Below are 24,714 nucleotides of genomic sequence, written 5' to 3' on the forward strand. Positions count from 1 at the left end.
TTTTGCTGCTTGGTCCTTTAGTCGAAAAGATCCAGACTTTCTAAAGCTGTTTGAGAGGAGGAAACAATGTAAACGGGTATATATGATAAAATAAATTTGGACAAAGATGGTTGAGCCAGCAACATTTTTGTATGCTGCTATATGGAACACAAATTCAAAGAGATGTTCTGTAGTCTTTGTAAAAAAAAAAAAAAAAAAAAAGGCATTCTAATGAAACACAAGCTGGCATCTGGTTCTACTAATGATCTCAGCAGAACATGAATGAAGCAAAACAAAAACACCAAACAAAACCAGACTGAACTGCAAACGCACCACGAGCATTACAATAATTGGAACTGGTAACGCTTCTTGGTCCCGACAGCAAGTACGTGAGGATCTTTACACGTCTTTTTTTTAAAACGCCACCCCAACCTGGTTGGGACTAAATGGCCTGTGAGCACGTGAAGACGGTGGGGTACCGCACAGCACTTCTGCGCCCAACTTCGACCCGCTCCTTTCAGAGAGCCGAGAATCACCCCTGTTCTGTGCAGCCTTAAAAACAACCGCTCTGCATCGTCTGAATTTGGGCAAACACGGTCGACCCCATCAGAGCCTCACTGAAGCAGCAGCCTTCAGAGGAACTGTGTCACCACGCACCGCATGTGATTTCTTCACAACAAAAGGTTCTTGCTGCCGCGGCTGTGGACACTAGTCCAAAATGGTTGCCATGGCGACCCGCGATAAAGCGAGCCAGTTGAAGCAACGAGCACAATAGAGAGGCTGTTGTAGCCACTTGACACAATCGGCAGGTTGAAGAGGAAGAAAGGTACGAGCCTTGCTGCTGCAACAGTTGACAGCTTAAGGTAGAAGGTAATGGATCCTGCTACAGATGAAAGAAGCAGGAGGAATAATGAAGTGACTCAGCTCACACAGCCTCTAATGAGGTTAGAGTCATTATGCAGGCCGCTAACATAACATTAAACCTGAAGAGATGGCTTGAAAATTGAGGGGTTTCTAGTCACTGTGCTTTAAGACAGATTCAGACAAAGCTAATCTGTGCATCCTGATCAAACAGGATGTTTCCTTCCTGTTTAGTCTGCCAACAGCTTCACTGTAGCCACAAATCCTTTTCTTCCTGGAAAATGACAAAAAGTAAAAAAAATGCCCATTTTTTTTTTTTTTTTTAAATCAAACAACTTATATAAACCTGTTAACTTGGTCCTGTCAAACCAAACGTAACTTGTGTTAATTTAGGTACAACTGACTCTTCACTGGGAATCTAAATTATGTCAGATAGGTCAGTTAAAGAAAATAAATAAAAAAAGAAACAACAGAACAGTTTTTCCCCATATCGCGATGGTTTTCTGTGATTTACCATTTGAATTGAAGCTGCAATCAAAAGAGCATCCCGACATAAACATCTCGATAATTACTGGCAGCTCTACAAAGGCGCCCTAGCAGACGCAGTCACTGTGGCACTGAGCTAAAGAGACCCAGGGAACGCCCGGTGTCAGCTTTCCATGTCCATGCACCACTTGACATTGTGATGATTCCTTTGGGGTAAGCACATAAAGTATCTAACGTCTTACAAGTTCACCGGCGACTGTAAATCGCAAAGACATTCCTTGTAGACGTGTGTATCGCATGCCACATTTCAGGCCAAGGTTTTAGACCACGTTCATCGTGTGCTGAGAAATGACGGCGCTGTAGCCATTTTGAAAGTAACGTGACGAACGATTTTACGCGGTTTCCTGAGATGTCTAAGTATGCGCTGTGAATGACTCCCAACACATCCAAAGTTTGAGCTCAGTATCTGTAAAACTAACTAAACTGCAGTCGTTGTTTTGGGTTTTCTTAAGTCAATTGGCAGTGGCAGCGTTCCTAAATTGGGTTAAATCCAAATGTTAATCAGTTGCAGATGTATACATCCAATGTTCATTTTCTGAAGATTTCAGGAAACTTCATTTGATGGTCCGCTCACAAACAGACAGAACAGAGTCCAATAATTAATGTCAAAGTTTTAAACACAATCAGTCGGTGCTCAGAGCACAAGTTGTGGATCACTCTCAGCTACTACAACACCCAATTTAATCTCAATATACATAAACTTACTGAGCTACAGCCATTTTTTTGTTTGCATCTCTTTGATGTGGCGGCCTTCTTGAAACGACACGACTCCAAAAGTTAAACGGTTCAGCTGCGGTCCATTAAAACAGCACAACACTACACTTTGTATTAAATTTACAAGGCCAGTATATTCAAAACAGGCTAAATTAAGCTGTTTCTCCAAACTTAGGCTTAGAGCTATAGAGTTTGATTCTAGGACTGATGAACTAACAGATACTCTGAACGCAGTCAAGATCCGAGTGGATTGCTGCCATCTTGAAACAACTCCTCAATCTTAAAATCATCATGGCGGCTCTCATAGGACCTTTACACCGCCGTCAATTTTGCAGCGCACAACGATTCACGTAGACCTCTGTGGTTGTTTACGAGCGCAAACAGCAACAGCACTTCTGGCTGAAACGTGATAATATTTCTGCTAAAAAAAAAGAAATTGTAATCCACTTTGGTCTAAGCTGCATTCAGAGTAGCTGTCAGTCCGTCAGTATTAAACCATTTCTCCAAACCGAGGCTCTTCAAAAAGCCATCTTCAACAGGTTAACTATTAAGTGTTTATAAGTTTTCCACACAACCCCACTGCAAAACAGCAAAAATATCCCTTTTGTGAACTTGTGATAAGCCGATCAATGTAGCTGTTATTCATGACTGGCTGAGATCACTCAGAAGTGACGAACCCTTTACCTCAGGAAGCCAGGACATCAGTCAGCGCGTCGTTTTTCCGTGCTTTATGACCTGCACATGTGTCGACACTAATAGTCTCAGCTCAAGTCCAAGTTTTGCCTGACTGCAACATCTGCATATGACTGCCTGTGCAAGCCCTCAGCAGGCAACATTGTGCAAGTCGACTAATTTCTCCTTGAGCAACACGAGGATCGACCCGAGGCTCATTTCCTGGCAACGCAATCACAACACGAGGGGGAAAATCACGTTTGACCCAGAGCGAAACCAATAAAAGAAAGTCTTATGTGCCGATGCCAAGCTGGTCTTACTTCAGGATACAGCCTCTTTACTGTAAAGATGGCACACCCAGACTACATTACACTGCTGCAAACATGGCAGATTCAAGTAAATCAAGGCACTCCTCCACAGGGACATAAAAATCCTCAAAATGTTTCCTGATATGAATCATATGCCGTTTTTTTCCAAACACGCACAGACATCAGTTTCACTCTCTTCCTTTACATTAATTTCCCCAGCTCTCCCTCTGTCCTGTTCTCCAGAAAACATGTCTCTGGGAGACAGCTTCCTGTTTGTAGAAGAAAAAGGAGAGATTTCCTCCGAGCCGCTGCTTGCTGGACACAGTGTTCTACCGTCGCACAATCACAGGAACCCGGGGAGGGGGGGCAGCCCCCTGTACACAGAGACGCAAGAAACAGAAACCTGACGGGCTGAGGGGAGTGAACTTTCTTGCCCTAAATCGAGCCGCTAATGGACCACTTATTCATGAGGGTATCTAAATGGATTATCCTCACTTGTGTTTCCCAAAAAAAAAAAAAAAAAAGATGAAGATGCATGTCTGGTTTCTGTATTACACTCTCCGGTTCTAATTTACTGCTGGTGCTGAGAGGAAACTACAAGTATTCCAGATGTTTCGCTTCTCCTGGTCTTTAGTTTGACTGTAGGCTCACTTCTCGAGCTGCCCCGAAGGCGATAACACTCTTGCCTGTCTGTTAGCAAAATACCACCGAACGGATCTGAATGACGTTTTCAGAGAGTAATCACCAGATGTACCTCTACAAGGCGATTTATTCAGGTGGTTCCATCTGATTAACCTCGGCAAACACAAAAGCGGCTGTGACGCATTCGATTTGACAGAAACCGAGCTGAAATTCAGCGTGGCGGTGGCTGAGAGTCACTCGCAACAAACGCTTCAAGGTCTAACGGATAAAGCAAGATCTCAGAATTTCCCCCCGACGTTGTGTGTAATGTCACTTACAAGTTTTGACTAAATCGGACCAAACCAGATAACCTCAGTTTTAACACTCTGGTATTAAAGTCGGAGGGTGACACGCATTCCTTCACGGACAAGTGCTAAGAAGAAAGGCAACTTTAGGAAAACAGATCGTCTTTTTTTATATGCAAAAGGAACAGTACGAGCTCACCAATCAGACTTGCTTAACTTTATGCTTTGGCAAGTCTTTTTGACATAAACAAACACTATGATTAATTACTTGTCGCATTCCTCTTATAGTTTCATTTTCCTTTTTTCTGCCAGCCTGCCAGGAGATAAAAAAAAACTCTTTTTGTCTCCTGCCTGTCTTTATCCGGCACCTCCGGCTGCACAAATGCACCAGCTGCCTGCCCAAGGCACCCTGCACGGTTTCTCCCACCCCCCCTCTGCATTTGTGGCAACGAAACCCATGCAGTCGCGGCTCCTTGGCGTTGATGACAAGGGATCCCTCGGATGCGTGTCACCCTCATGTTCTCACAGCAGCAGGGCCGAGCCATTGTTGCTTTAAATATCCAGTTACACATGGGTGCCGTGTGTCCCTGCAGAAGAGCAGCAATGAAAACAAAGCAAACATTGTTCTGAAACAGCATCTTGTTTGACAAAACTGGGAGGAAGGTAATGCTTGGAGACAACAGCCAGTCACAGTTTGGGTGGATGTGTCCCATGACTCAGGCTTTTCTAATTCACACTTTTCCCACAGAGTTATGCCTCCAGTTCAGCTCGGCTGCCAACTCAGCCTCTCCTCATTAGGTTTATTTAAGGAGAAAACAAAGCATGTGATGTTTTTCTTTCACCTTCTTCTTACAGATACACCCACAAACAATGGTTCAAAGGGCTACAAGTGAGACAGGCTGTAGTAGTTTTGGGGAGGAACGTGAAAACAAAGTGCGTGTTCGGCTCCAGTACTTGCCTGCCCACAGTTTGATTGGCGAGCTGCTTCATCCGATTGAACTGCTTCTTCATGGTGGCTCTCGGTCCCTCGCCGGTCAGGTTTTCCGAAGTTACGCCTCAGTGCCAGGCTTAGGCTTGTCATGAACTTCATGCAGGGCCTCTCCCAGTTTCCACCCCCCCAGTCCGAGCCGTCGCTATGACAGGGGAAAACAAGCCATTGAGCCCAAAGCCAATTAGAAAGTGGTTCGTAGCCTAAATGCTAGCAGCCCGAGCTAGCCCTTTTTCTCCTCCCGAGCAGAAATCCTACAGGAAAGTTTCCCCCCCGTCGAGAAGGCGGAATGATAAGCGAACCTCCTCTTTTTCTTTTTTCTTTTTTTTAATTTTAGAGCGAGGAGGAGGGGAGGAGGAGGTATTAAAGCCCCGAAGTAAAACTTTCACTGGCTCCAGCGGCTCTTCATGGCTCTCGCCTCGGTCGCTGGTTACGGACCCGTTAGCTGACGGGCTAGCGCGGAGCTGGGTTCATCCGCCGGAGAAGAGCCGAGAGCTCCGCGGCGGCAGCAGCAGCTCACCTCCGCCTCCGCCGGCACACAGAGAGGGTGGAGGGGGGAGAGAGAGAGAGAGAGAGCCGCAGGAAGTAACCATCCAGCACCACCTCCCTGCAGGAACACAGCTACAAGAAGTCCACTGAAGGAGGCTTTTTGTTGTGCGTGTGTTTTCTGCACCGAGGGCGCTCCAACATAACAGCCAATGAAGGAGTGAGTGTTTCCAGGGCAGGCTTTAGGAGGGTGGGGGGCCCCTGGGCTGGACCTACTTTTGGGGGCCCCGCTCCTACGGTGGCCCTGAAGGGCAAATGGCATCAGCAAGTCACAAAACGCAGCTGCAAATTTAAAAACACAACGACACAGTCACAAGCACAATGACACTTTGAGAAACACAACAACATGGAAGAGGTAGGTACGTGTGGGTGAAACATGAGAAGTTATTCTGCCCGATGTGCGTTTTTTGTTTTTTAATTTTTCCAAATGCGATCAGTGACCCAAACGTAGCTGTAGCTGCTGCCATCCAAGAATATTTTGAGTCAAGGCATACATACGAGGTGACGCTGGACATTCTCTGGACTAATCACGATTTTTAAGGTTCAAAAAGCCAAAGATCCAATAAGCAATGTCTCATGTTTCCCCACTGGTACCTACCTCTTCCGATAAGTTAACGTTGTCGTGTTCTTTAAGATGTCGTTGTGTTTATAAATTTGTAGCTGTTTTTTGATTTGTCGATGTGTTTAGCACTTTAGGGCCATCGTACAATCCTCAGCAAATTACAGTATTAAGCATTTGTACATTAATTTAAAGGTTTCTAGCCACACTGAGCAGATGCGCTCTTAGGTTTTATGCAATATCTGTTTGATTTGATTTGAATTTATTCAATAAAAACCAATGCACATACATATATAAATGGTACGTACATTAAAAGTACTAGGATAACATAAGAAAATGAGACCACTTATTTCCACTGTGGTCCAGGGCAAAGTCAAACAACAAAGTGAAAGTAAAAACATAAACCAAACAAAGAAAAAAAAAAAGATAATATAAACAGCAATAACAGTTAGGATGACCATAAAATACAAAGAAGAACTTTTTTTTACACTAAAAAAAAGATTAAAACAGGACAAAAGCATTCAGATTTTCATCACAAAGGTAGCTGGGCAGAAAACATTAAACTTTAGATTTAAAAGTACATTTACAAGAAATTGACCGAATATGCCCAGGGAGATCATTCCATGCTTTACCACCAGTGTAGCTGAAAGATTTTACAGAAGGAATAATAATAATAAGAGAACTGACCAGATTGAATATTATACTTAGTTCTATTTATGCTNGGGGTGGGGGGGGGGGGGGGGGGGGGGGGATTTGGCTGAAAAGTATACTATGTATGTGACTAAGATTCAGCTGTTTTTCCCGGAGGTAAACAAAAAGCGTCTTCTTGACCTGTTCAAACTCAGAGTAACCTGTATGGATATCAGGTGGGACATTTAGATGACAGCACGTTATTTTGTTCTGGGAAATCTGCACACGATGTTTGTGTATCTGTATTCGAAAGACCAGATCACCAAGGAGAGCCGGCATAATCATAGTGACTTTGTAAAAGGGCTGAGGTGAGCAGCTTTTTAGTTTCTGGATCAAAATGGACAGAAATTGAAGTTTAGCGTTGGATTTTCTGATAACTGTATCTGCTATTATCTGGCTCCCTGGAAGTGCTGGATCCAATGCAGAGCCTATTTGACAGAGGATTTCTTGGAGAGTGCACAGAGTCGTCACCTGTTTTTCCCCTCCCTCCCATGGGTCCAGTTTGCACATGAAAACAGTTCAAAATAATCAAATCAAAGAAACGAACACCTCCCAATTCTGTGAAATATTTCTAAAAAAATATATATATAAAACTAAAGAAGTGGTGCATGCATATATATATTCACCCCTTTGCTTTAAAGTCCCAACCGTTACTTTCAGAAGCCACATAATTAGTTCAATACGATCCACCTGTGGGCGATCTAAGAGAAGAGAGACAGAAAATAAGCCCACCATGTTAGAGAAAATGTCCTGTTGTATGTATCCTCCCTGTATCTTTAGTTTTCTGTGTTCGGTTCATGTCCGGTCTGTCTGCTCCAACCTGCTGACTGATAACTTATCTTCTAATTTTAGTCTCACTAATGGATTTTTAATCAGAGAATCTCCACTGTTGGACACAGAATAAATAAATAAGATCAGATGAGGTTACTAGTGGCCGCAACCAATGAGCTAAAACCAGCAGAATGTTTTCACAGAAAAGATTTGTTTCCATCACAGCGAGACGCCATCAGGGCTGCCCTGCAGTCCCGATCACTGCAGGCAGGCTTCACTGACCGGTCCCGCCCTTTTTCTTCTTTTTTTTCTTTCGTATGTATCCAGATGACACAATGACACAATCATAAAGTCGTACCCTGGTTTGTTGAACTTTTGCAAAACATTTTTTTGGACGACTGTACGAATCTCTGTTGAAATTAAATTTGATTCTAAATTTAAAAAGAAAAAGAAAAAAGAGATTATATTTATGATTTTTTTTATGACTCCAACCAGAAAACTGCGAATTTATTTCTTTTCTGTGTCTTGGACTATGGTGATATCATTCATGTGTGTGCTTTACTTCAGTATCTAAAAAAGAATGTGCATAAGCATATTATATCATGCAGCATTACAAATGCAGACTCGTGTACTCACCGCCTCACCTTGTATTAATATTACAGATGAATCTCTTTAAATCAAAGGAAAAGAATCGCAAAAATTCGTACTAATATTCCCAGTCTTCTGTCATTTTGTACCAAGAGTTATGATAATAAGTTGGCTTAGGAGTTCTGTTAAATGTCCCTTTTTAAAGTTAGAGAGGCCAGACTAATGGTTTGGACATGTGCAGAGGAGGGACAGTGGGTATATTGGTAGAAGGATGTTAGAGATGCAGCTGCCAGGAAAGAGACAAAGAGGAGATATATGGATGCAGTTAGAGAGGACATGGAGGTAGTTGGAGTGAGGACAGAGGACGCAGAGGACAGAGTTAGATGGAGAAGGAGGACTCGCTGTGGCGACTCCTGAAAAGGGAACAGCCGAAAGAAAAAGAAGAATCTTTAAAATAAGTTTAAGAACACGACCAGTCTCCAGATTATTCTTTTATATGTTTAATGATTTATTTAAAAAATGTCCTAAAAGAAATATGTACCTTTTTTTTCTTCTTCTTAGTTTTATACTGGTACTGATATGTGTTGAATTTAGATGGTATGATTTTATTTAACTTACCAGAAACATTTACAGTTGGCGTTTTGCTTTTAAACTTTTTTGTAAAAGAAACGTTTACGTGAGTCTGTTTTAGCTTTTGTTTAATCTATCATCTTGAGTTTTTTGGAAGAAGAAATGTTGTATCTCATTGGGAAAAAAATAAAAGATTTAAAAAGTAAGTTTCTTTGTAAAGAATATCCAAGCTTACTCACTGTAGAGTCCATTAGTTTTTTAATGAATGTTTACATACTTGAAATAAAGTATTAATTATTATTAATTTTATTTACATATTCCCTGTGAAAATAATTGAAATAGTTTTATTTCTTTGTTTTTTGGAGGGGGGGGGGGTCGAACCGGAAGTGCTTATTGTATGCTTCCGGTTAGCCTTGTCCATTATTATAAATATTTGCAAATTTATACGGATGCATCAAAAATAAATGAGAAAGTAGGAATAGCATATGTAGTTCCAGAATTCAACATTAAAATAGGAAAACGATTAACAGATAATTTGTCAGTATATACAGGAGAAATGATGGCGATATTATTAGCCTTACAATGGGTAGAGGAAATAAGACCAATTAAAACAATAATATGTTCGGATTCAAGCTCTGTATTATTGAGTCTAAAAAATAATCAAACAGATAGTAGAACAGATATATTAATGGAAATAATGCATACAGTTTTTAGAATTCAGAAGATGGGTTTGGTTGTGGTATTTGTGTGGGTACCAGCACATATAGGAGTGCTGGGAAATGAGATGGCAGACAGAATGGCAAAGAGGGAAATTAAGAATCCAATCAGTATCATAGTTAAAATAAGTAAGTCTGAAGGAAGGAGTATTGTTAAGGAAAAATTGATGAAAACATGGCAAAATAGGTGGGATAGGGGGAAAACAGGAAGATGGTTTCACGAAATTCAGAAGATGGTAGGAGAAAGAAGCCATGGACGAAGAAATAGGAAGGAAGAGAGAGTGATAACAAGATTGAGATTTGGGCATTCAGGACTTAACTTTTCACTTTTCAAAATTATAAAGCATAAAACTGGAAAATGTGAATATTGTGGAGAAGATGAAACAATAAAACATTGTATTTTGGAATGTAATAAGTATGAAAATGAGAGAAGGGCTATGAGGAGAGAATTTGAAAGAATAAAGGAAAAGTTTGATCTAATAGATATTCTGAGGAAGAATATGGGGAGTAAGCAGATACAGATAATTATGCAATTTTTAAAGAGAACTAAACTGTTTCAAAGAATATAATTATAATAAAAGTATAAATGTGAATATATACATAATAAAGGGGAGTAAGATATAAAGATGATTAAAGGAGATTATGGGTTTGAATAAATATAGATATTTGTGAGTATAAGGTAGGGAAAATGTCTAAGAAAATAGCATAATATAGGTGTAGGTTATTATTTAGTCCATGTTGAACCACACTCCATACTGGTAGGTGGCGGTAATGCTGCTAAAAGTTTGTTGCCAACCGCCATTAAAAACTAAAAAGAAGAAGAAGAAGAAGCCTTGTCCATCCATTTCTAGCTCCGAGTTGGTTTGTTTTTAGCCCTTGCGATTTTATTTAGGCGCTGAATTATTTTTGTCTTTGTTGTTTAAATAAAACTCACAGTTTATGTTTCAGGAGGAAGTCGGCAGCTTTAATTAGCTCATATATTTGCAGCTCTTCGTTTCGTTTTTTTTTTTTTGTTAAAATTAAACTCCTCTGTCATTTGAACTAGCTAGCTTGTTAGCCTGTTTTTGGCTAACCAGGTCGAGGCAGGTGGACTTTTAATGTTGCGCTACGTCGTATTATAAGTGGGATCATTAATGGAAGCTCGGCAGCCCTTCACAGATTCGGACACTGCGGATGAAGCTGTAAGGGCGACCTGTGACGATGCAACCACCTGCAAAAGGTAACACGGAGGCAGGAGTGGAAACCTTTGCTACTGTCTCATGTTACACACAGCATTCACCCCAAATGACTCACTTATAAAAAGAGATAATGATTAATACTCAGCTGACATGTAAGCACTGTCTATTAAAATGTATTGTCACCATTTATTCCAAATTTTGAACTTGAATTTGATAATACCATGGTTCTGTCCGATAATAGCCACATGGTTCCCAGCAACCTTAAACTAGCACTTAGTTTATTTTTAGGTTGTGAGTGAGAATCCTGCAAACCCAAAAACGGAGCAGAAGGCTGCACAGGTTCTTGTAGCTGTGTCCTAACTAGCCATTTGATCAGTTTCGCTAATATCTGTTCCATATCTTAAAAAAGGAGTTGCAGTTAAAGATAATAACATACTTTGATTATCAAACTTTAACACTTGTATGGGATACTTTCTCATCCAATCTGTGTCATCCATTCTTTAGGTTTGCTACCAGTAAATCCTACTGGAAGGACCCGTATATCCAGTACTTTGCGAGATCTGTAGGAGAACGGAAGGCCCCAGAAATTAACAGAGGCGAGTAATGCAATCTACCCCTTTGTTGTTACCCCTATGTTGTTATTTATTCTGTTTAAATAAATCAAATCGTATGCTCCAGTCTGACGCGGCGAAGAAGGCACTAAGCCAGAAGGTGACGCTGTTGATTTATCGGTCCATCTACACTCTAACTCTCACCTACAGTCCTGAGATACGAATCATGACCGAAAGAACGAGCTTCCTCTGTAAGGTGGTGAAACTCAGTCTTTGATATGAGGCGACAAATTCAGAGTAGAACAGCTGAGGTGGGTTTGAGTACCTGGTAAGCATGCCTTCTGGGCACCTATGTCCCCCTAGGAGGAGATCCTGGGGCAGACCCAGAACTTGTTGGAGGGATTATATATCCTTTCTGGTCTGGAGGGATGCCTTGGGATCCCCCAGGAGGAGCTGGGGAAAGATGCCTTAGTGTCCCTCCTGCACCTGTTGTTCTTGTGACCTGACCTCAAATAAGTGAAAGAAGATGAATGGATGGATGGGCATGTTTTTGTGTAGTAAGTCGCAGGTTTACCAGTAAATATCAGCAAAACTTATTTTATGGTGTCCCATAAAATTGTTCTTAAAACAACATAATACTACACTTATTTATTTTCTCCTCTGTTTAGTCCTACCTATGTTATGTGGTATCCAACAAAACGTGAGGCGTTCTCTGTCCCAATCACCCATCTCCGAAATGTTGCCACGCAATGTGTGGATCACAGTTTCCATTCTGGACTTTATTTATAAATCCATACTTCTCTGGGAGAAGTGGCGCCCACCCTTTTCAGCCCCATTCTTTATTTTAGTCGCACAGCGAACCCCCAGTGTGTTGTCTTTTCTTCATGTCCACTTGTTTGATTTGACAGGTTACTATGCCCGGGTTAAAGGAGTGAACCTTCTTCTTGATGCATTCATAAAGAAAACAGACTGTCGGTGCCAAGTGATCAACCTGGGGGCCGGGCTGGACACCACGTTTTGGAGACTAAAGGTTTACAAATTTGTAGATCACTAACTTTTGTGATGTTGTAAATCTGCGTCATAATAACTTGAAGTCGTCTTATCTGATGTGTGTGTGTAATAGGATGAAAACCTCCTGCCACAGAAGTTATTTGAAGTCGACTTTCCAGCTGTTGTTGCCAAGAAAATACATTATATAAAGTAAGACTGCTGTACAAGGATCAATGATGAATCCCCAGGGCAACAATTTTCCTGTTCAGATATAGTTTCTGAAGTATGTTCCCATGTTAGTTTCGAAGATTCAAAGAAAGCAAAAATATTTAATATGATTGTTTTTATTTTGGCCCTTTAAATGATGATGTAAAACTTTAGAAAACACAAAACAACACAAGTTACCTTCTGGCTTTGGAGGTGTAATGTCAACCAAAGATCTGTAGGGGGAGCCAAAGCCTTAGGTGAGACGATTTAGCGTCGCAGCACAAGAGTTGAACATATGTAATGAATCATTTCTTTTTGATTTATACATTCAGAGCTTTTACATAGTCTTCAAAATATAGAAAACTGTGGAGTAGGGCATGGAATTTTTTTTTATCTTCCCAGACTTTGTTCGCTATTTCATTTTCATTTGAATTTCTAAATAAATTTGGCTCAAAAAAAGTTTAGCCCTCATTGTGAAATCCTTTCTAAATTTTTAGAAATCATTTGCCATATGTTGCACATAACGTTTACGTTTTGTCAGAAGTTAGTCGATCTAATGCACCACTTTTTCTCTTTTATTCTGGATTTGGAAAATCATTTTTACCAAACAAACCTTGCGTTGTATTAAACAGGACTTAAACCCTGTGTTTAAGAACAAAAACAGGGAACTTTATAATTTCTGGAAGTATCTTTCCTTACTATCTTTTGTTTGTCTGTACTGTGGATTCACAGTAAAAGTTTAAAGTATTGTTGCAAAATTCTGCAAAGCTAAGTCTGGACTTTTGAGTTAAGAAACATGTAGGAGCCCTATATATGCATGCTTTCCTCACATGTATAAATATATGCATACTGGAGGATCCATCTAGGTTTTATAAATAATAATATTGATACTCTGTTGAATGTGCAGAAAAATGTCTTAAGTCCAGTTTTGTCCTGGTTGCTGATGTGGAACCTGAGCTGTACATCAGTTTTATATTTAATTTAAATATAACAATATTGTTCAGACACATTTGATATTAGGAAACAGTTAGTTTGCATGTAAAAATACTTCACTTTTGCAGTTTTTTTCTGGTTTAATGTTTAATTTGTAACTTCTTTTTTTTTTTTTTAAAGAACCAAGCCACCTCTGTCCAAACCTATCATTGACGTGCATTCAACAGACTCCTTACTGCTAGGTATTTCATGTTCGTTGTCATTCTTATGATGTAATAATGATTTGTTATCCATTTAATGCCTAATTGTTTTTTGTGTTCCCCCTCAGATGCCCACAACCTTGAGTCAGATCGTTACTGCATCGTCGGAGCGGACCTCAGAGACATCTCCAGCTTGGATGAAAAGCTGAAAAAATTCCATCTTAACCCAGAGTATGAGCAATGATTTATTAGATGATATATTTTTTATTATTGATGTTTCCCCTCTGTCATGTTGGGATGTTGAGTCTCTTTATCAAAAGTGAAGCTAAAAGTAGAAAAAGGCTACCTAGAAGCTAATACTAACAAAGGACCAACAAAAAGCAGTAAAAACCTTAGCTAAAAGTAAAAAGAAGTTCACTAAAAGCTGAAAATGTCAAAAGGCTGTCTGAAAGCTAAAAGTAGCAGAACGGTATTTAAAAACTAACCATAACATCAGAAGAGAACTGAAGGAACTGAAGACATCTCAGTCTGGGGAATTATATTGTAAAGAAAGTGAAATATTTTGAAAAGTTTAAAAGGTACAAAAAACAAAAGTCGGTGCACCCATCTTCTAAACGAGCTGTATATTTTGATATATGAATGGATAAAATGGCACAAACTACGCAGAAGTAGTTGGACTGTTAAAATATGTACAAGAGAAATATAAAACAGGACTCAGTAGTGTGAATGCTGAGTCAGCATTAGTCTGAGGTCGGTGTTGATTTTACTGAAATAAGTGATGCTGTTTGTTTGTTGTCAGGTTGTTTTCTCTGCACGTTTTTGCAGCTTATCTCTGTGTTTTCTGTCTGAAAGTAGCTTTAGATAAGGCTCACTGTAAAGGTCCACTGGATGTCTGCAGTGCAGATGTAATGTGCCATCTGGAGCCTGATTTCAGAGCATACCACACCCAGGATGTGTTTTTTTTTAGTTCCAAACAACAAGCAACCTTTCAGCTTAGACCCCTCCTCGAGTGCTCAGTCATTCTTTTACTAAAATATAATTAAATATGTAAAAACAGCGTTTAATACTTGCTGTAAAAGTCTTTTGCTGGCTCATGAGATATTTCGCTAACAGACAGACAGAGACTCAGGGAAAGAACGTTATCGCCCGTCTTTTGCCTCTCGTTGGCGTAAGGCAAATTTAGGTTTTTCACTTGCTTTAGAAGAAGTCTCCGGGAGTGTTTCTCACGTTTCGCCTCGGTTCTTCTCGGCCGCAGGTTGCCAACAGTGTTCCTGTCAGAGTGCGTGCTGGTCTACATGACGCCATCCCAGTCCTCCAACCTGGTGCACTGGGCGGCGGAAACCTTTCACACCGCCATGTTCATCGACTACGAGCAGGTAAACAACGGACCGAACTTTGTCCCGGAACAGCGTCTTGTCACGCTAATAAAACCGAACTGCGGCTCGCACGTTGCTGCCGACGCTTCCCGTTCATTTCAACGCGTTAATGGCGTCAAGCTTGTATTGCTTGGATCTCTAATCAGCGGTCCAAAGTGGCTCCGGCGCCGTTGGTGTCAAAATGATCCGATTGTCTGTGATCAGCTCCTTGAAGCAGCGGATGATGTTCAGTGTCTAAAGCGGAGTCATGCAGTCGACCTTGTCTGTGCGTCCAGGTGAACATGAGCGATCGGTTCGGTCAGGTGATGATCGAGAACCTGCAGCGTCGTCAGTGCACCCTGGCAGGAGTTGAGGCCTGTCGGTCTCTGGACTCTCAGGTAACTTCAAGCTCTTCATTTAATGCTTATATATTGCAGTTTCCTTTCTTTCTTTAATAATCTGTTCGATGAAATTGCTCATCGTGTGGTGCTTTCAGAAAGAGCGGTTTCTAAGGACTGGCTGGGAGCATGCCGATGCTCTGGATATGATGACGGTCTACAGTATGCTCCCTCAGGAGGATGTGGCGAGGTAATACATCCTCTTCCACGCCAAGTCTCTGTCGAATCTCATTACAGGTTCCTGAAGCCCGACTGTAGTCACAAGACACAAGGCTTAAACACAATCTGAATTGAAAAACTTTAGTAGCAATATTAGGTGCTGTTACTAAGATTGGGGCATTCTTGGCATTTTGAAGGGAGGTTCTGTAGAAAGGTTATGAATAACTATTATCTTACCTGCTGCAGATAGCTCTTTGAATGGCCTCAGTTCAGAAAAATAGTCTAAATGGAATAAAAAGCTAATAGTTCGAGTAAATGTTGCTAAGATCAAAGTGAATTGCTGCCATCTTAAAGCAGCTTCAGTGCCAAAAATGTTTTTTTTTTTAAAAAAGAATAATGGCCAGACGTTCATCAGCACCTTGAAAAGCCTGGAACAGGCACAGACGTTTCATACCCGTGTATTTGTTTTTACCTCTCGCAGAGTTGAGCGTTTGGAGTTCCTGGATGAGAAGGAGCTGCTGCAGCAGCTTCTCCAGCACTACTGCATCTGCTGGGCCTCCAAGGACAAACTCAGCCTGGGTAACAATCATGTGTCGCCCCATCCATACGTCCGCCTGTCTGAATGTCCACTGCAGTCACTGACAAGAACATATCATGTTCTGTGTCTTCAGGTCTGTCCCAGTTGGCTTTTTGAGTGTGAAGTCTTTGCACGCAAGTTCAGCCGGAGGTAAAGATGTGGAGAGGAGACGTTCGGTTAATAAAAAAAAAAAAAAATGAAGCCCTTGTTCAACCATCAAGTTTTCGTAGAAGAAACTGTTCCGGGGGGAGAAGTCCCGGCATCATGATAGTTTGATTTCACAAGTGTCTTCTGGAGGCCAGTGTGTGTTTCTTGTCAGAACGTCGGTGGTGCCAGTCGTCAAATCAAACAGTGGACACCACAGCAAACATATCCATCTCATTGCAACAAAAATAAATTAAAGAATGAAGTTTAAAAGCTTTGAGACCTCGTCCATTTCTACTTTTGTGGTTTCATTTGCCTTTTTTTTTTTTTTTTAAAGGGCAAAAACAAGCAAACAAAAAACAATCCGTGTCGGCAATTAAAAATGTTTCCTTTCGTAATGGATTTCCTATAGAAACGTGTTTCAAACGTTATCCTTACCTCTGCATTGTTCAGCGTTTACTAATCATTTTATGAGTTGAAGTTTATTAGCTGCCTTGACATTATAAATTATTGCAGGAAGGCAGGGCTTTCGGTGAAAGCAGAGCCGAGTATTTTTTTAAGTCAAGTCAAATTTATTTTTATAGCACTTTTCAGCAACAAGGCGACACAAAATGCTAATGCTCCGAGCCGCGTTGGTCTATTTCTGCAAGAAGGCTGAAGAAAAGGTGGACAGTCTCTGTGGAACTGAGATGGCGAAGCTTTAGATTTTACTTTCAGTTCTTTTAACGAGGACACTACACATTATTTAAACAATACTGTAAATAGGCCAGAGTTAGCCACAAAGCTTCCTTCTGCTGTCCTTGGACCGGTGATCTATTCACCCTATAGGTAGAATGCAAGATCATAACATCAGGATAAAAAAAAAAAATTAAAATCATTACAACTTTTATTCATCAACCTGTGGGTTATTGCAGTAAACATTAGATGGCTCATAATAAATTGGGCACATAAAACAAGCTCAGGCTGCATTTTTTCCGTTTACAACTCTGTCCTCTCTTCTGCTTCTGTTACCTGGGTTTGCATGATGATGATTCAGCGCCGTCAAAAATTAACGCGTTAGTTTATGACGGTCGAGCTGATTTGAAAATAAATGAATAAATGTGTTTTTTTAAGAAAAAAACAAAACAAACAAAAGCAGGATGACCGTGACTGCACCTTATTGCTTTGGCAAGTTCATTTCTGCAACCTGACAGAAAACCACATCACTCCGTCAAACACCGCTCTTGGCACGTTGGCAAATGGGGGAGAAAAATAAAGCTCCATGCTTAAAGGTACTCGTCGCAAAGTGCAAAATCAAACATAAAAGGTTATCCTGAAGTACGTCAAACGGTGCGGTTTGTGAGAGTTCACTCCAGTCGTTTTCCAAACGTATTGATGCTCGGTTGTGAAATGCGGGGACGCGCTCAACGTAAACAAAGCGCTCGGACGAATCTGACGTAGACGCTCGAGTCCCTCGACCTACGTTAGGCTGACCACAGTCTCCGTTGGTAAACAAATATGGCGGAACTGGAAAAGCGTAGAATCCCTGAGAAGACCTTTAAGGTAGAAATCTATGAGTTCATCTGCTGCTAAACGCGAAACAAGAAAGAAAGTACGAAAGAAAGTATAAATATCAGGGATGAAGCAGGGCGATGGAGCGCCTTTAAGATGGACTGCTACACCGGCAAGTTTAACGTCTTACCCGTTTGAAACGACAAACATATGTTTGCTCACAAATTCTTAATTTAAGGAGACATTAAGACTTTGTGAGTTGTTTTTGTCCGGGCTTCGTGACTTGACGATGAGCAGGTTTAACATAAAGTTTGGGGTAGAAGAAGAACGTCACCACAATTAGGAATTTTCCATATTTATATCACTCAGGAGATACTGAATATATAATAATATCCATTTCTACAGAAGTGTTTGTTCTGTTTAAACTTCAGGAACTCGTGCTGTAAGTCATATTGATAACATTATAGTGTGTTCGTATTTGTGTCGCTCATGTCCCATTTAACGGTCCCTGCCGGGCCCTGGTACAGAGATTTTATGGACTTATTTTCAACCTAATTATTAGCTTTAATGTGTTTGTGGTACGTGGGGTCCAGATAGCGCAGGGAGGGTCCGGACCGGGCTTTAGGGACAAACCCTCTAAAGTGTTTTGTTGCTCCGTTCTGTCCCTCGTGGTGCTGTTTGTCTGACGGAGAGGTGCTGTTATCACCTCTTTATAACGCCGTTAGGGCCACGGAGAGTAAAGTCCGTCCTGTTTATTGTCGTGGAAAACAGTTTCAGCACACAGTGACTCTGAGGGACGGAGTTCCTAATCGGCAACAAGAACAGACGTTTAAAGCACACTACGTAAAAGGTTTAAAAGTAAGATGTTGGATGTAGTTTGGCTCATCATGTTGATCTGTAAAATTTGACACGATTTTAGCCTGTTATCAGCTAAAATGTTGTCATTTATCTTCTAAATCCAAACATTGTTGTGCCTCATCCCCCCCCCCCACAACAATCTTCTCTATATTTCTATTGTTTTTTTTGACTAGGTACAACAACATTTAACTTTAAAAATGGGAACTTGCAACTCTATTTACTTTTTCTTTTAGAATTTTGGTTTGTTTAATCAGCAATTTTTGATTTATCTCCATTTTTTTTGTCTAATTAAATGTAAGTTATCATTATTTACTTCAGTCCAAAGTGCACTCAGAAGATCATCTTGTTGAGTTGACATTAAAAAGCGCTTATTGAAATTAGAGCCGCACATCTGGACTTGGCCAGCGGAATATTTTAGGGCTGATTCAACTTTCATTTTCAGCATCTGAGTTTAGTGGGTTTTAATTGAATGGATCAAAGTAGGTAAATGTTTTTCTTTTAATAGATTTTTGTCAGATCAGTTTGAATTCTCCCTGTTTGTTCATCGCCCGCCCCCACGGAGGGCAAGCGATCATGTAATTGTCTATATTTGCGTGTGTGTTAGCAAAATATTCCATGAACCAGTGAAACTCTTCGACATTTAAAAAAATTGGAGGTAAATCCACAACTGTTTAACCTTTGAGCTGAGCCCATTCAAGATGGCCACCACCTCCTGATCGAAGATGTTGTCAGCTCAGTCAGAGACTTGGTGTGGTAGTAGCTGCGAGTCATTCCCAACACATAATCTGAGTGCTAACAGGTTAGCAGTGGGCAATAATTGAATGATTAATAACACATCCAACTGAAACAACAAAACTGATGTTATCAAGCCTAGAAGATAGATATATTGGGTTCGTTCAACAAGAATTTTAAAATTTTCTTCAACCAGACCTCGTTAAGTTAAATCACAGAACGTTGTTTTTAGTTATTGTCAATAAAAAAAAACTGTTTGGAAACTTCCAGTCAGCTCTGTGAAGTGGTTCAGAGCGTCTTTGAACCACACTCAGTCACAAAACAACTACATGTACCTGTTTAGTAAAACACGTTAAAGCACTCTGTTTGATATTATCTAATGTTTACCGGAGTAAAGAGCGCACCTGCACGCTGACCTCGTTGATGTGTCACAAACTCAGTCTGAGTCGGTCTTATCTATATAGGCTCCGTTCAGTTATGGTAGGCTCACCTGTGGGACCACATAAAGCTTAGATGATGATTATTCTGAATGAATAACAGTTTAACCTCTGAAATGTTAATGGGATCCATCAAACTGTGGTCAGTTTATCTGTCTTCTGTCCAATCTTTGAACCTCATCTTGTCTCATTTGACTTGACAAGAGTTGGACCGGTGTCAGACACCGTGAGATTAAGCTACGTTGGGTGGAGATAGTCCATTATCCTTCACGCTTAATGTTTTATGACCGGTGAATTCAGCGACGGCAGCACATAAACAGCACCGAAGCAGCTCCTCTTGACTCAGTCAACAGACTGGATCCGGTGACTGGAGGTGGAAGTTCTGGACGAAGCAACAGCGACCATGGGTGTGGAGAAAATGGAAATGGAAGACCCGGCAGAGTCCGCTCTCATGAAGAAGAGCCAGAAAACGTCAGGGCCCAAGCCTCGCAGCAAATATGAGAGATTGCTCCAGCCGTGCCTGGCTGAAACTGTGGGGACCATGTTCTTTGTCTTCATCGGCTGCGTGTCCGTCATCGAGAACGTCCCTGCAGCTGGACGGCTGCAGCCGGCTCTGGTGCACGGCCTGGCCGTGGTAGTGTTGGTGGGTGTCATGGATAACATCAGGTAAATTTATTTGCAGACTAGAACTGACTGAAACTTGTTGCATTTATCATAAAACTTTTGTTTTATGCGTTTATATGCTTTGTGTATTTTCAGTAGGAACGATCGGTGTCAATCGTAAATGTGCTCCTAACTTGTATTTGTTGGTTGTTTTCTCTGCTTTAAGTGGCTCCCACTTCAATCCCCCTTTCACTATTGCTATCTACCTGTGTGGAGGCATGGAGTTTATAATGGTGGGGCCCTACCTTGTGAGCCAGTTAATTGGAGGAGTACTTGGAGCTGGAATGGCTAAGGTCAGCTAAAAAAAACCCAAACAAAAAACAGTATTTTAAAAGGATACGTTGTTGTTTCATCTCTTTTGTTAAGGGTAGTAGCTCACTGAGCTGTGTTTCTTGGAAACTAGTTGGCGATTCAGATTTGCTAGAAAACAGGCAAGTGTTTGTGAGCAGCAAGGCATGTGGCTGCATTTTGTGTAGCCAATTTTTTGACAATCACAGCCTATTTTTGTGTGCCTGCTCACAAAACTGTATTCTTGGCTGTGCACATTATTATGTTCCACCCACTTTGTAATCACGTCAGTAGCTGCACTCCTAGTTTATGATTTAATCTATCAGAGTGCACTGTTGAAATGAAGATAGGCAGATTTGGATTTGTTTTTTCACAAATTATTATTTAACATCAGCACGGTTTTTAGACCTAGACATTTGGAGCTGTAGTTCAAAATGTTTTCTGTTCTGTGCAGGTGTCAAAGTACAGCTCTAGAGCCCCCCCCAAAATAGCAAAAACTAAATTGAGAAGGGTTTGAGATGCTCCCGATTACTTCGCAACTACTTTGAGTGAAAATATGTTTCACAATTTTTTTGTCTCAATAGGAAATTGGGAACCCTCGTGAAGGTTTCAAGACCTTTTGGAGACTCCCTCTTGAGTGCCATTTGCCAACTAGTTACCAAACAGTTGCAACCCAACGAGACACTGGCACAACAGTGTGCCTTATAAATATCTTAATATTATTAATATTTCACAGCTGATGACTCCTGAGCAGCGCTACAGCAACGCAACAGGAGCGGCGTTTGATATCCTCAAGTCAGAGAGTCAGCTGTACGGGGCCATCTTTGGAGAGGTGGCGATGACCTGCCTGGTGACTATGGTGGTGCTACTGGGGGCAGTCAACGGCAAGACGAAAACGCCGCTCGCCCCGATTCTGGTGGGCTGTACTGTCACTATTAACATCTTGGCAGGGTGAGATGAAAAGCCAGGGACTTCAAAACAGCAGGATGCATGTCAGCAGTTCGTTTTGTGCAATACTGTCAAATTTCTGCACACAGCAATGCCTTTTAGCTGATAATTGGCATTTTAAAATGCAAAGAATCACAAAAACAAGCAAAAACAAGGCAGACCAACAAAGCTGTTACGCAATGCAAAGATAAGCTCCTCTTTAAACTGACTCTTGCCATTCAGAAATGCACCAACCAGGCCGGCCACGTCCTGCAACCCGTGAGTTTACAAAAATATAAAGCTGTAAATATATGAGACATCTATCATTCTAAACTGTGGCCGGCTGTCATCACTACACGCTGTAGAACCCTCAAGTTGCAATGCCAGCTTACCCCCACACATACAAACTGAATCAGCTCTGTGACTACCTCCCATGGTGGTTCAGAGGAGTAAGAGAGGCAATGACTTCAACTACCCCCCCCTTCCTCTTCGGTCCCTCATAATTCCGTTAAGACGGCAGTAGGTTAAAGACTAAGTTTAGCCGCTAACTGTTGTGTTTTCCATTTTTAGATCAATGTGTAGATCAATTTCTTGATGCATAGTTATCAACAGAAGCCCTTTTTTGTTTTGCAAGTACAAATAGTGGCAGCAGCAGCTAGCTGTAGCACTTCCAATGTAATGCACTTGCCGTGTAAAGGGGGAAATAATAACGTTTGAAGGAATTGGTTTGAAATTTTGAGAACTGCAGCTGTTTTAAGACGGCTCGGTCTTGGCAGCATTCGGACTAGCCATTAACTCATCAGTCCTGTCAGACCTAAACTGTATGTAACCCGGGTGTAAATTTCTAGCTCTCACCGGTTTCTCAAACTCTTCATTAAATCACGTGATAATCCTGATAATAGGGTCGCTCTCACGAGACTATGAAGCAACCAATCACTGTCCAGTTTCGAAGGTCACATGTAGTATTGCAGCCTATTGGCTGGCTATATTAATTCGAGCAGGAAGTTTGAACACTAGATGCATTGAGGGGGGAACAGAGTAGAACTGCGACCGCAGCGCTGAGAGACACAAGGACTCGTCCATCCTCTGTAAGGACAGCGGGTGGTGCAGGTAGGCGGGGTGATAGTAAACGGCAGCGGCGGCAGCGTGAGCAGCCGCGGCGGGGTCGAGACTCAGGGGCAGCGAGGCGAGCCGGAGGTCGTCTAAGGTGGCGAAAGCTGAGCTACAGGAGCCGACTACCACCAGACCAGCCAGGAGAGATGTTAATTGTATGTAGAACAACCGGCGGATCTGGTGAGTGTTGTTTTGACGTAGCGGTTAGCAATATGCTTGACTGTGAGGGGCTGAATGAACCCACACTGGGTTGAATAATTGTGTTTTAATCTTTCTAAATAGGATATTGATTGGATTGATAATGAATTTGATATTTATTGAATATAGATTTGTGTACACATCAGAACGATTGAATTGGATTTCAAAGTTTACTGGTCCTATTTATTTATACAGGCCAGAAGATGGCGAGCTAAATGTTCAGGCCTAGAGCCATAAGAAAAAGATTGCACTTGCGTGTGTGAAGACTTCTGCTCTCCTGCCAGGATGGTAGGAGGCTCCTTGTAGCCTGAGAACTTTTTCTGTCTCATCTTGACTCCTGATTTCCCACCTGGGATCTAAACCACATCGAGTTAAGTACCTTACCCAAAGCCAGCTTGTCTTGGGATTTGTTTACCCCAGCTTGGGGTCAAAGGACTGAAGGGTGTGGGCTTAGTCAACTGTGGGGATTAATTTATTTTGGTTTTGTTGTTTTGTTTTCCTTTCTAGTATTGCGCATATGTATGTTTTTGGATGGCCTTTCAGATGTTTGTTTTTCTTGTTGGATTTGTATGTTTTGATGTCTTTCACTGTGAATATAACTCACTAGCACGCTGCAAATCTTCAGACTCCGTGTCTCCTTCATGAGTCGAATGCTAGTCTTCTGAGAAACCAGCCTAATTGATCCATTTATTTATATTGCATTCTTTAAAATATATTACATGTATTTGTCCAAACTGAGTCCATTCAAAGCACTAACTGCATCAGGTCAGATATTAATCGTTCATAATTTCTATCCTCGTGCCTCAACTTTAACAACATTTGATCAACAGCTGTGTGGTTTTATTTCATAGTGAGCTTTTCAGGCTGCAGACATCTTCGTAGTGGGTGGGCAAGAGGAAAACATTAGACACTTACCGAATGTCTGGCAGCCTTTAAAAAAGCAACTAATCAGCACAGAGCAGGGCTTAAAGAGACGGGAGCTAAAACAGCTTGTTTGGAGATAAGATAAGGAGTTACAGCAATTTAAAGCATGAGGAAAAAATAATGTGTTTTTGTTAAATTCATTGTACTCTATTTTAGTATAATAAATATGACTTTTATACACAAAGTTTATGTAACTTAAAACTGATAATTATTTTCTTTTTATTTTCTTTATTTTACATATAAAGACATCATTTCTAAAAACACATTCATATAGATATTTATTTTATTATCTCATCAAATATTTTTTTAACTTTTACATGACTTTTAATCGTTTATTTTGTCTTACTTGCGTGTAGAAATGTCAAGAATCAGCCAGTAGCTACAGATTTGGACATTTCTGTCTTTGTAATAAATATATAAACTGTTAATAGTATCTGATTTGTTTCTCTAAAACCATTTTTCACACTAAATATAAAAAGGTTGCCGTTCATTTTTTAATTTGGCCCTTTATTTGGTTGGTACAGAGGTGACATATCAGGAACGTGTCTGAATCCTGCGAGGGCTTTTGGTCCGGCCGTGTTCACCAACTACTGGGCCTACCACTGGGTGTACTGGGTCGGCCCCATCGCAGGAGGTGTGGCGGCCGCCGCTCTGGTCAGGTAAGAGAATCCACGCGAAAAAAAGTGGACCGAACAAGCGACCCGACGCCACGCTCACTTTGACGCCTCTCTCGTTTCAGGCTCATCCTCGGAGATAAGAAGTTACGAGTTGTTTTGAAATCATGACGGCCCTGTTTACAGTCAGAGAGGTGGCGGGGAAGCTGTAAACGGTTATCAGTTTGTGTGCTTTAGTGTTTCGTTTGCCTTTTTACTCCACCCTGACTTGTGTAACAGTTGGATTTTTTTCAAGATGTGAAATAAACACAGATAAACCCGACGCTGTCCTCCTTTTGTGAGG

General features: G+C 41.1%; 3 protein-coding genes across 6 annotated transcripts in view; 2 read left to right on the plus strand and 1 right to left on the minus strand.

Moving 5' to 3' along the window:
* arhgap17a (Rho GTPase activating protein 17a) overlaps positions 1 to 5,699 on the minus strand; it is a 29,244-nt gene extending 23,545 nt beyond the window's left edge. The window contains exon 1 of one of the 4 annotated variants that reach the window (XM_017418482.3): positions 4,965 to 5,698. In XM_017418482.3, the coding sequence (XP_017273971.1) occupies positions 4,965 to 5,017 (53 nt within the window). In that variant the 5' untranslated portion in view covers positions 5,018 to 5,698. Of the gene's footprint in view, positions 1 to 4,964 lie in introns of all 4 variants that reach the window. The other 3 variants (XM_017418481.3, XM_017418484.3, XM_017418483.3) reach the window with 3 other exon arrangements.
* A 4,562-nt stretch (positions 5,700 to 10,261) lies between these two features.
* Positions 10,262 to 16,230, plus strand: lcmt1 (leucine carboxyl methyltransferase 1). Its single transcript, XM_017418276.3, has 11 exons — positions 10,262 to 10,653; positions 11,117 to 11,208; positions 12,072 to 12,193; positions 12,287 to 12,363; positions 13,474 to 13,535; positions 13,622 to 13,724; positions 14,749 to 14,869; positions 15,145 to 15,246; positions 15,345 to 15,436; positions 15,887 to 15,984; positions 16,077 to 16,230. The coding sequence occupies exons 1-11, from the start codon at positions 10,568 to 10,570 to the stop codon at positions 16,097 to 16,099; spliced, it is 978 nt and encodes a 325-aa protein (XP_017273765.1). The 5' UTR covers positions 10,262 to 10,567; the 3' UTR covers positions 16,100 to 16,230.
* A 2,522-nt stretch (positions 16,231 to 18,752) lies between these two features.
* On the plus strand, positions 18,753 to 24,693 carry LOC108237230 (aquaporin-8). Its single transcript, XM_017418526.3, has 5 exons — positions 18,753 to 20,310; positions 20,474 to 20,600; positions 21,332 to 21,546; positions 24,282 to 24,416; positions 24,497 to 24,693. The coding sequence occupies exons 1-5, from the start codon at positions 20,048 to 20,050 to the stop codon at positions 24,540 to 24,542; spliced, it is 786 nt and encodes a 261-aa protein (XP_017274015.1). The 5' UTR covers positions 18,753 to 20,047; the 3' UTR covers positions 24,543 to 24,693.
* The last annotated feature ends 21 nt before the right edge of the window (positions 24,694 to 24,714 follow it).

Source organism: Kryptolebias marmoratus, linkage group LG17 (assembly GCF_001649575.2).
Source record: "Kryptolebias marmoratus isolate JLee-2015 linkage group LG17, ASM164957v2, whole genome shotgun sequence".
Lineage (NCBI taxonomy): Eukaryota > Metazoa > Chordata > Actinopteri > Cyprinodontiformes > Rivulidae > Kryptolebias > Kryptolebias marmoratus.